This window comes from Schistocerca nitens, chromosome 3 (genome assembly GCF_023898315.1).
Source record: "Schistocerca nitens isolate TAMUIC-IGC-003100 chromosome 3, iqSchNite1.1, whole genome shotgun sequence".
Lineage (NCBI taxonomy): Eukaryota > Metazoa > Arthropoda > Insecta > Orthoptera > Acrididae > Schistocerca > Schistocerca nitens.
Genome location: NC_064616.1, coordinates 691,177,837 through 691,190,270, shown reverse-complemented (window position 1 = coordinate 691,190,270; position 12,434 = coordinate 691,177,837). Strand labels below are relative to the sequence as shown.

At 41.8% G+C, this 12,434-nt stretch overlaps 1 protein-coding gene across 1 annotated transcript in view; it reads right to left on the bottom strand.

Moving 5' to 3' along the window:
- The window catches only part of LOC126249721 (delta(24)-sterol reductase-like), a 63,134-nt gene extending 59,954 nt beyond the window's left edge, over positions 1 to 3,180 (bottom strand). Inside the window, exon 1 of the mRNA XM_049951402.1 lies at positions 2,986 to 3,180. Within this exon, the coding sequence (XP_049807359.1) occupies positions 2,986 to 3,171 (186 nt within the window). The 5' untranslated portion in view covers positions 3,172 to 3,180. The remainder of the gene's footprint in view (positions 1 to 2,985) is intronic.
- Positions 3,181 to 12,434: the final 9,254 nt, after the last annotated feature.

The following is a 12,434-nucleotide window of genomic DNA, read 5'->3' as shown; positions in this document are numbered from 1 at the left end:
TGGGAGCTAGTGTTTTTAATCCAAAGTGTTAAAAGCGTCCCATCTATTCTGTCTGTTAATAACGCCTCTTGAATCACATTATAGTTGGCAAAAGTCTTCTGCGTAGGTCTTCCTAAAACTTTGTAACATTTATTTATACTTGAAACCCTGTTTCCTTTTCGTCTTCCCTACGCGGAGACTCTCCTCTCTCTCTCTCTCTCTCTCTCTTTTTCCTTCTCTCTCTTTCTCCCTCCTTTTTTCCCTACTGAGCAGGGGTACTTATCATTCACTTTAGAATTTTCCGTCAACGGCCTAGCCGCTGTGATAACACCAATTCCCGTCGGATCAGCAGAGTTAAGCACTGTCGGGCTGGCGTATCACTTGCATGGGTGACCGTCCAAGTCTGCCGAGCGCTGTTGGCAAGCGTGTTGCACTCATCTCTTGTGAGGTCAATGTGAGGAACTACTTTACTAAGAAGTAGCGCCTCCAGTCACGTAAACTGGTAACAACCGGGAGAGCGGTGCGGTGACCACATGCCCCTTCCATATTCGCATCCAGTGACGTCTATCAGCTGAGGATGACTCGGCAGTCGGTCGGTACCGCTGCGCCTTCAGGAGACTGTTCGGACGGAGTTTTGTAGTTTTAGATTAGAATTTTCCGCTTTCTCTTTTGTTTCCTTTTTGGCGTTAAACAGCATCCCCACTGATTTTCATTTAATGTAATGGTCATCCACGGAGCCAATTCTATTTTCATTGGTACATGACATCAACTGGCGTGTTTGTTGTATACAGTTGTTACTCGTTTGTTGGTCTCATTCATTTTCGTTTTTGGCTCTTATCATTTTCTGCCGTTACATTTGTTTTATATTCTTATGAGTTTTTGTAATGGTTTTGTCTTCCGCGGCAATAAGGATTAATTATTGATTCAGCGCCTTGCGTACATTTTATCTGTTATTTATGTAGCGACTGTAAGAATAAGAGAATAGCTGTGTTCTTTGTGATGAGGAGGTGATGTCAAAAAAGTATTCACTTTTCATAGACACAGTATTCTACGGCAAATCTGTTTTCCTCTTTCCAGTAACGGAACACACTTATATTATGGCGCAAGCGAGGATGAGGCTAATAGGAAACATAATAATTTGTCTCGTTTGAGTGATCTACAAATTGTTACAAATAAATATTTCTAGATTCATGTGTACATTGTGAAGAAATTCAGCTTAGTCTTATGTCATTACTGCCTAGGATGATAAATAGTATGCCTCTGACCCTCGGCAAACGTATCCAACAAGTACGACTATTGTTACTATGACGACACATCCGATAAAGCAGAGTAGTCAACCTTTTGTACTTACCACCCACTTTTGTATCTTTGTCAGCGGTAAAAATTTTCTAACCGCCCACCAGTTCCACAGTAATGGTAATTTATTAGGTCGGAAAACAACTTTACTTTATAAAATTTATAAAGCAGAGTCATAGCAATTTGAAGCACACAGTAATAATTACTTAGCAAATATTTATATCAAAATTTTATGAAATTCTAATGAAAATATTTTTAAAAACCATGTTACCTGCCGCCCACCACGAGAATTGGAACTCCCGCTACTGAGCGCTGAGAACCAGGTTAACTACCCTTGCGATAAAGGATTCGAAGGCATAAAATGGGAACCACTGTGATAAAGGGTTCGAAGGTATAAAATGAGGAGAAACTGAATTTATTAGAGGGAGCAGTCATAATGAAGAAAGAAAGAAAGAATTCAAGGGATTGGTTCCTCCTGTTGCCTGGGTGGGTTGGGATAGTTTGGCTTAGTACTTGCAACTATGTTGCTTTTTTCCACACACACACACACACACACACACACACACACACACACACACACACACACACACACATAGACTCTCAATAACACATGTAAGCTCGCGTGCGTGTGAAGAAGCGCAAGATAAGAAATCACAGCTAGTTTTACCGCGACCAGATTATCGGCACAGTCGTATCTCAGATATCATGCATGGCAAGGTACTTCCCTTGTGGTTTTCCGTCGACAATTGTGTTTTGGTTGCTCATATTGTTGCAGCTGAACACTTGAAAACTGTTTTACAGCCAAAATTGCAATAGTGACAACCGAATAAACACAGTCAGCAGCAAAAATGTTCTCATTCAAAAACTGCAAACAACTATTTGTGGGGGAAATAATAAAAGACTCATTAAACAACACAAGTAACATATAGACAACAAACATCCATTAAAATCCCCACACGTGCACAGTAGTTCTGAACCCACGATTCGGGAGGTTGGCAGTTCAAATCCGTAAATGACTTAAGCAGAGTGCCAGGATGTCTCGGATGCTTTGGAAGTGCATGGTGTATGTTATTCTCTATCGTTTCCCACTCCGAACTTGTACTCTGTCTCTATGGCCTAGTCGTCGACGTTACGTCCTTACCGAGCGAGGTGGCGCAGTGGTTACCACACTGGACTCGCATTCGGGAGGACGACGATTCAATCCCGTCTCCAGCCATCCTGATTTAGGTTTTCCGTGATTTCCCTAAATCGCTTCAGGCAAATGCCGGGATGGTTCCTTTGAAACGGCACGGCCGATTTCCTTCCCCATCCTTCCCTCACCCCGAGCTTGCGCTCCGTCTCTAATGACCTCGTTGTCGACGGGACGTTAAACACTAATCTCCTCCTGTTACGTCCTTCCATCATTCATTTTCGAATGTACGTAAGTAGAATTATCACCTACTCGCCGTGCAAGACCTGCTTGTTTCTTACACGGTGTAAGTTCCTCTTCACTGCCTAGTTTCGTGCATTATGTAATTTCTCGAAAATCAAATATGAGATGTCAAATCCGAGTCAAATGCTATGAAAGATCATTGAAGAAACTTTGAAAAGTTCATAAAGTCTTCAGAAAATAGCTTTTTCATTCACGAACGACACATCAACGTACAGTAACCACCACTAGAGTATCAGTAATGATGCATTTTTCGAGAAAGTAGATTATTATAACCTTACCTGTCGCTGTACGTGTTTCACTTTGTCGCCATGCTTATGCGGAGCACTGTTCAGCTTGAAGATGATGTAACTCCTCACGTAGTAGAACAAGTCGTACACCAGAGACACAGGCAGCAGAACAAAGCACACGAGAACCCATCTGTAATGCACGATAAGATACTCCAGCGGTGACAAAGATGCTGCCATGGTAGGAGGCGCGGCGTGAATGAGCTCTCGGCAATCGAGCCGGTCCTTTTATCTCAGTCAACGAGCATCACTCACACATGAGCTCTGACGTTACGTAACAGCTCTTGACCGGGACTGTTCCGTCGGCCTCCAATTCTAATTTGTACCTGCATCTACATCTACAGTCACGAAGATCCTCTGCATATGACGATGAACATTCTCGTTCCACATGCGAGCAGGACATTTCTCTGCACGCTCTTAGTGCCTCTTGCTTTACTATACGAATCTCGAATATTTTTCATTTTAGCATAAACCTCTACCATCCAGTGTGTATATAGCACGAATGACAAAAAAAGTGAAGCAAGGAAAAGAGTGTTATCCGGTAAGCTGTTTTGCAGATCTCTACCATTCTCCACGTTTCGGTTCCTTGCTAGAGCACATTTCCTAGACGTTAGTTAATTTTTAGACATTTTGTCCCCGTTCACAGTAGTGTTCCCCCGTTTTCATCAAGGGCTGGCTAATTCAGGAGTCATGCTTTGTACATTTCGACAAGCATCTTTTGGGTGTACACAGTTTTATTATGACAACCCACCAACGTGGCTTGACCCTTAATCTCTTAACATGGATAGCTTCCCCAAAGCTTGGACTCCGCAAGTGTCCATCAACATTATGGAAATATAATCACTGTGAGTAATTATCAGTGTTTGTTGTTGAAATTCATCACTGTAGTTCTGATTTTCTACCATTTCAAAAATTTCACACAGAAACTTTTATACACAAACCTGAAGATATGTCTCTACTCACATGAAACCGGTTGTTGTTGTTGTTGTCTTCAGTCCTGAGACTGGTTTGATGCAGCTATCCATGCTACTGTATCCTGTACAAGCTCCTTCAGCTCCCAAACTTACTGCAACCTACATCCTTCTCAATCTGCTTAGTGTATTCATCTCTTGGTCTCCCTCTACGATTTTTACCCTCCACGCTGCCCTCCAATGCTAAATTTGTGATCCCTTGATGCCTCAAAACATGTCCTACCAACCGGTCCCTTCTTCTTGTCAAGTTGTGCCACAAACTCCTCTTCTCCCCAATTCTATTCAATACCTCCTCATTAGTTATGTGATCTACCCATCTAATCTTCAGCATTCTTCTGTAGCACCACATTTCGAAAGCTTCTATTTTCTTCTTGTCCAAACTATTTATCGTCCATCTTTCACTTCCATACATGGCTACACCCCATACAAATACTTTCAGAAACGACTTCCTGACCTTTAAATCTATACTCGATGTTAACAAATTTCTCTTCTTCAGAAACGCTTTCCTTGCCATTGCCAGTGTACATTTTATATCCTCTCTACTTCGACCATCATCAGTTATTTTGCTCCCCAAATAGCAAAACTCCTTTACTACTTTAAGTGTCTCATTTCCTAATCTAATTCCGGCAGCATCACCCGATTTAATTCGATTACATTCCATTATCCTCGTTTTGCTTTTGTTGATGTTCAACTTATATCCTCCTTTCAAGGCACTGTCCATTCCGTTCAGTTGCTCTTCCAGGTTCAGCTGCTCTTCCAGGTCCTTTGCTGTCTCTGACAGAATTACAATGTCATCAGCGAACCTCAACGTTTTTATTTCTTGTCCATGGACTTTAATACCTACTCCGAACTTTTCTTTTGTTTCCTTTACCTGAAACCGGTACTTGCGAATAAAGCACCTTGATACAGCTATACGGCTTTTTTTAAACACCTCATAATTATTGACTTTTTAATTTTTATAATTTTTACGATAATTTGATTGATTGTTGAGTGTTGTTATTGTTATTGGCAACTGAATACTCTTAATTTCTGGATATGCCGCGTATGCATCAATTGGTTCCACTAAGAACAAGATGATGTACATATAATTAATAATAAAAGATAACGTGAATGCGTATCATTTAGAGAAAGGGAAGAGAACGTTGACGAAAATAAACAGGAGGTAGGATACTGCAAGAAGAATTTGACAGATCACTGAAAGGCTAAAGTCGGAACAAGGCCCATCCTTGGGAGAACCAGCCATGTCAAAACTATTCCACCTGGTAGTCAAAATGTATGAGACAGGCTAAACACCCTCAGACTTCAATAAAAATGTAATGATTCCGTTTCCATAGAAGGCGGGTGCTGATAGCTGCGAATATTACCGAACTATCAGTTTAATAATTTACGCCGGCCGGAGTGGCCGAGCGGCTCTAGGCGCTTCAGTCTGGAACTGCGCGACCGCTACGGTCGCAGGTTCGAATCCTGCCTCGGGCATGGATGTGTGTGATGTCCTTAGGTTAGTTAGGTTTAAGTAGTTCTAAGTTCTAGGGGACTGATGACCTAAGATGTTAAGTCCCATAGTGCTCAGAGCCATTTGAACCATTTTTTAATAATTTATGGTTACAAAATACTAAGACGAATTATTTACGAAAGAACTGAAAAACTGGTACAAGTCGACCTTTGGGAAGAAGGGAAGATTAGTTTGGATACCGGAGAAAAGTAGGTACACCCAAAGCAATAGTGACCTTAAGATTTATGTTAGAGGATAAGTTAAGGAAAAGCAAATCTTAGTTTATAGCCTTTGGAAATTTTGAGAAATCTTGACAGTGTTGATTGGATTCTTTGAAATTCTGAAAGTAACAAGTGTAGAATACAGGAAGCGAAAGGTAATTTACAACTTATACAGAAACCAGACAGCAGTTACAAGAGTGTGTGAGTGGTGTGGGGGGGGGGGGGGGGGGGGGGACAGGGTCGTTGGCGGCATGAGAAGGAAGCAGCGGTAGAAAAGGAAGTGAGACAAGGTTGTACCCTATCCTCGAACACTGAGCAAGCAGTAAAGGAAACCAAAGAAAAATTTCGAATAGGAATCAAAATTCAGGGCGAAGAATTAAAAACTTCTAGGTCTGTCGACGACATAGTAATCTTGTCAGACACAGCAAAGGACTTGGAAGAGCAGTTGAACAGAATGGACAGTATCTGGGAAGGAGGGTATAAGGTGAACATTAGCACGAGTAAAAAAAAAAATGTTGAAATGGTTCTGAGCACTATGGGACTAAACATCTGAGGTCATCAGTCCCCTAGAACTTAGAACTACTTAAACAAACTAACCTAAGGACAACACACACATCCATGCCCGAGGCAGGATTCGAACCTACGACCGTAGCAGTAGCGCGGTTCCGGACTGAAGCACCTAGAACCGCTCGGCCACCACGGCCGGCGAATGTAGTCAAATTAAATCTGATGATGCTAAGAGAATTAGATTAGGAAACAAGACACTAAAGGTGGCAGATGAGTTTTGCTATAACATGATGGCCGAAGCAGAAAGGATATAAAATGTAGACTAGCAATGACAAAGCATAGTTTCTGAAGAAGAGAAATTTGTTAATATCGAATATAGACTGAAGTGGTACGAAGTATTTTCTGAAGGTATTTGTCCAGAGTGTATCCTTGTATGCAGTGAGACATGAACGATAAACGGTTTAAACAAGAAGAGAACAGAAGCTTTCAAAGTGTGGTGCTACAGAAGAATGCCGAAGGTCAGATGAGTGGATCGTGTAACCAATGAGTAGGTAATGAATGGGATTTAGGAGAAAATAAATTTGTGACAAAATTTGATTAAAAGAAGAGATCGGTTGATATGACACATTCTGAGACGTCAAGGGACCACCAATTTAGTATTGGAGGTGGGGCGTGTGGGGTGTTAAAAGTGTACAGACAGACTAAGAGATTAATGCAGTGAACAAGCTCGAAAGGATGTAGGTTGTAGCAGTTATTCTGAGATGAAGAGGCTTGCACAGGATAGAGTAGCGTGGAGAGTTGCATAAGACCACTCTTTGGACTGAAGAACACCACGGCATCAACAACTTGAGTGTTATATGAAATTTAGCATCTGCACATCTTCAGTAGTGCCCTCTGTGGAAGTAAATGTTGTAAAATTCTTTTATACACCTCAGAATACACAAATTAAAGTGTATATTACAAGTGTAATACTAAATTACAATATGTTTTAAGTTTTTGGCTGATCCCATTTATTTGACATTTTACTTAGGATCTGTGGAAGGAACATCAGCATTTAGCTTTTTAAAAAAAATATGTGTTAGGTATTTATCTTTTAACGAGATGTTTTACATTCTTAGGGAGCTCCTCACTGTGGATCAATGTGACGGATAGTATATCTATCCTCATGTCTCGCATGTGTACTACATGCAATGTACTCGTACTCATAACTTCTTGTACATATTTCTATGGCAGTATAACTTCCCATTCTATTGCTCGTTCCAGTGCGAAGCCCAAAATTTATGCAAGCCTTAACACACGTCCTGCTAATCCATACCTCCTTCTGGAAATGAAACAGTGAGATGAAGCAGCACATTCATGAGGATTTAACATTGGCAAGTTAAAGGGTGACGATATGTGTAGAGAGGCAGTGCTTGAGTTAAAACCAGAAGCTGTGGTCATATAAATTAAACATTCATGTGTGCTGGATCCAAACAACCTGCATTATGCTTTACTGATTGCGGCAGACAGACACAGTTTCTGGTACCCCTTTATTAGAGCTACATATTGTGTCTATATTGACTATTCGCGTGTACACAGTGCAGACATAAATCAATTAGAACAGTTTATAAACGCCTGTGTTCATCCAACTCCAAGATGTGTGTCTGAAAGCGCTATAAGCATAAAATCTGTGGAGGCTCAATTTTCTGAAGGTATGTCTATGTATGTAATAGCACCTATAGACCTGAATACAATTCAGGCCGAATTCAAGGAATAAAGAAAAGAATTATTTGTAAAATACTGTAAAAACTCTGTCCAGGCATTACTTATGGGCACTTTGTCAACAGACAGACCGTCATGCTGACTAATTCATCAACGAAAAGACGTATTGACAGCTTAGAAGATGAAGTCAACACAGAGGCCTATCACAACTAATCAGATAAGCGACGTGTGTCGCCGTAGCTACTGGTGGCTGTGATTCCGTTCACATGCGTAGCGCTACCACTGACGAGATCTATTACTGAGGTGTCGACTACTGTTCGACACAAATTTTCATCTGCACTAGTTGGTGGGTCCCCCACTCGTCACCATCCGAGGGGAATGATAGAGTGACTAACACATGTTGAAAAGGTATCTGTGAAACAGCTATCAGCCTTTACGTGTAGTTATTATATGTTTCACAAATATCTTATAAAATATTAAAATGACATATAATGATGTATCTGGAATAGAAAAAGATTTAGGGAACAGGTACGGTACTGGAAAACTTCGTAGGTACAGATGTAAATTCGAAACATAGTGTGACGTTGCTGAACAGTAGGTTTAAGAACAAACGAATAAAAGAGACAGGGTACATATCATGAAGTAGGATACTGTTTTAGGAAGAGCATAATATACTAAAGAAGAAAATTTAAACGAAACAGGCCAGTAGGCCATAATAGTTGCAGGAAAAAGAATAGTGAAGAAGTCATGGACACTGACAGAATAATCAAGATTACAGGTGAAAGAAGAAACTACAAGCATGCAGAAATGAAAGCGAACATATCAGTATATGTTGTCTGGAAACTAAACGTTAGGAAGTGCAGATGAGTGGGAAAGTAGACGGGCTGAGAGAGAAATGTAAAGAAATGAAAAAGATGATATTTAGGAAGAATTGCTGCTAAGTACATGACTAGAAACGCCATTTCGAACAAGTTAAAGCTGTGACCCACGAAGTGTCGAGGCATTTTAAAAGTATATGGGAAGTCTGTAGAATGCAAAGGCGCTCCCCATCAAAAATGCAAAGGGTAATTGATATGCAGCGGACAACGTTGCGGTACAGCTTTCCGACCCTGACTGAGCACCTAATTATTTGAACACAGCCAAGTCTACTGGAGTTCATACAATATCATCCGAAATCAGTGGAACACTTGGGAAGGAGGAAATTACACTGACGGAAACAAATCGTAACACTAAACAGTAATTAATGTGGAGTAATGATATTTCGGGAACACATTTGGCTAGGTAACATATTTAAATGACTAAGATTGCGAGATTACAGGTTAACTCACTGCAAAACGTGAAATGTTGGTACATTAATAATGGCTATAACCGCGAGAATTTTGAATGCAAGCGTGGAAACGTGCATGCATTGTGGTGTTCAGGTGCCGGATATCAGTTTATGGGATGGAGTTCCATGCCTGTTGCACCTGGTCGATCAGTACACGGACGCTTAATGGTATTTGTAGATGACGTTGAAGTAGATGACGATGTCCCAGATGTGCTCGACTGGAGACAATCTGGTGATGGAGCAGGATAAGGCAACACGTCCACACACTGTAGAACATGTTGGATTACAACAGCGGCAAACGGGCGACCGTTATCCTGTTGGAAAACGCCCCCCGGAATGCTGTTCATGAATGGCAGCACAACAGGCCGAATCACTGATTGACGTACAAATCTGCAGTCAAGGTGCTTGAGATAACCACGAGAGTGCTCCTGCTATCATACAAAATCGCACCCCAGACCATAACACCGATGTAGGTCCAGTGCGTCTAGCACGCAGACATGTTGGCTGCAGAACCTGAAATGGCCATCTTCTAACCAACACACCGCCATCACTGGCACAGAAGCAGAACCAGATTTCATCAGTAAACACAATAGATTTCCACCCAGTCCTCCAATAAGCTCTCGCTTGACACCATTCAGGTCGCAAATGGCGGTGGTCTGGGGTCAGTGGAATGCACGCTACAGTGCGTCTGATTCGGAGATGTCCTTGAAGTAACCCATTTGTAACAGTTCGTTGTGCGACTGTAATGCCAACTGCTGCTCAAAGTGCTGCTGCAGATGCAGTATGGTGCACCAGGGCCATATACCAAACACAATGGTCTTTCCTCCGGTAGTGTCATGCGTTCGTCCGGAGCCCGGTCTTCTAGCGACGGTACATTCACGTGACCACCTCTGCCAGCAGTCATGTGCAGTCACTACATTCCTGCCAAGTCTTTCTGAAATATCGCAAAAAGAACATTCAGCTTCTCATAGTCCCATTACACGACCTCGTTCACAAATGGCTCTGAGCACTATGGGACTTAACATCTCAGGTCATCAGTCCCCTAGAACTTAGAACTACTTAAACCTAACTAACCTAAGGACATCACGCACATCCATGCCCGAGGCAGGATTCGAACCCGCGACCGTAGCGATCGCGCGGTTCCAGACTGAAGCGCCTAGAACCGCTCGGCCACACCGTCCGGCCCGCCCACATCTCGTGGTCGTGCGGTAGCGTTTTCGCTTCCCACGCACGGGTTCCCGGGTTCGATTCCCGGCGGGGTCAGGGATTTTCTCGGCCTCGTGATGGCTGGGTGTTGTGTGATGTCCTTAGGTTAGTTAGGTTTAAGTAGTTCTAAGTTCTAGGGGACTGATGACCATAGATGTTAAGTCCCATAGTGCTCAGAGCCATTTTTGAACACCGTCCGGCCCCTCGTTCACACTCAGTGTGGTGTTGATAATGGTGTCTACGTCGCCTTAGAGGCATTCTTGACTAGATTCAACTCATCACGTCCAATCTCAACAGTAACTAACATTCACGATCGTTACATTGTGTATTTATAAAGCAAACCTGGTTTGCATCCTCATAGTGTCGCTACTGGCGCCGCACTTATGCGACCAGCGTGAAGTTTTAATAGACTTCATCTTTCAGATGTAGGAACACATCTACCAACTTTTGTTTATGTCACAAAACTCCGTCTTGATGTTGTGATTTTTTTTTTTTTTTTCGTTTTCGTCAGTGTATCTGATCTGTTGTCCACACTATATGTTACATAATTACATGACACGAACCATTAAATTTTCAGAAAAGCATTACTCTCTGCAATATTCCTCCCCTGACGTAGTCGTTAACGCATAAAAGTAAAGTTGGGGTCAGTTCTAGTCGCGGTAGCGAAATAAGTTATGATCATGCGTGTATGGCTGGAAAGAGGAGGAGAACATAGACAGCGCCGACGCCGAGGTCTTCAGATGCAAAACACAAGCTCGGACTGGAAGAAGATGGTATAGGAAATTAGGCTTAGCTTCTCAAAGGAACTAACATTTCGTTCGCTGTAAGTAATTTGGAGACACTACAGCAAACCTAAATCATGCCAGACGTGGATTCGAACCTAGTAATGGGAGAGGAGTCGATGATTTAAAGCTCCTTATCACCTTACTGTAAACCAATGTGTTGATTTAAATACATAACCTCCTCGCAGTACTGAGCAATGTCCATGGTCTTTAGTTCCTCAGATTGGCCCTTGAGCCTACCGCCCACTTAGTGGGAGTAGACTACATGCCGGCGCAGGGTTTCACGATTTCCCGTTCCCATAAACAACTCAGACATGACACCGCACTCTAGAAGCACTCATTACAGTTAACTGCACGAGACCGTTACTCTTAAGACACGACACCCAGAGTTAAAAAAGATAAGCCACACAATGAGGTGTTCTATATAATATCGTTCCTTTCCACACCAGGTGTAAGAAATCACATGAAGAGACATACATAAATGCAAGATCGTGATGAAAGATCTGTAGGGTCCGGAACGTTATCATGCATACTTTGAAAAGAAGGTTTTTACGAGTGAAGGGAAGCTTTATTTATACATTCGTCTGAATTACCATAGTCATGTTTATTTCAAACGTAATGCATGAGGCTATTTCCGTCTACTTGGTTCTGTTTTGATTTCCTCCTGGTTATTATTTTCCTTGCGTGATATTTCTTCTTCGATGGCAGATTTCTTTCGCTCCTTCCTCTGTGTATTCCCAAATTTTGTTTATTTGTAATTAGATATTATCTCTCTCCAGTACTTTTTTGCTTTCTTCTTTGTGTCATAAGCCCTTGATTCGTATTCTGTGTTAACCAGCCTATCTATATCATATCTTAAGTGTGTCGGTAAACCGTAGACGTGTCTTGCAACCGTCCTATATGTCCTTGTGATTCTTGATTTTATACTACCGTTGCTCATAGTAGCATTTTTATCTTTAGTAATCATTCCTATTCTCGGCAGGATTTTCAAATCGTTAATACATTTTAAGTTTTTAAATGAATTCTGTAGGTCTTTAAGTAGTTCTAAGTCTAGGGGACTGATGACCTCAGACGTTAGGTCCCATAGTGATTAGAGCCATTTGAACCATTTGAACCTGTTCATGTTTTCTACAGTCAGAGGTGTCAGAACAATTTTCGCTTATAATTGTCGAGCTGGTCGTTTCCGAACGAGCGTCCCTTACCTCAAATTGATGCATTTACCCTTTCCATCCTCGC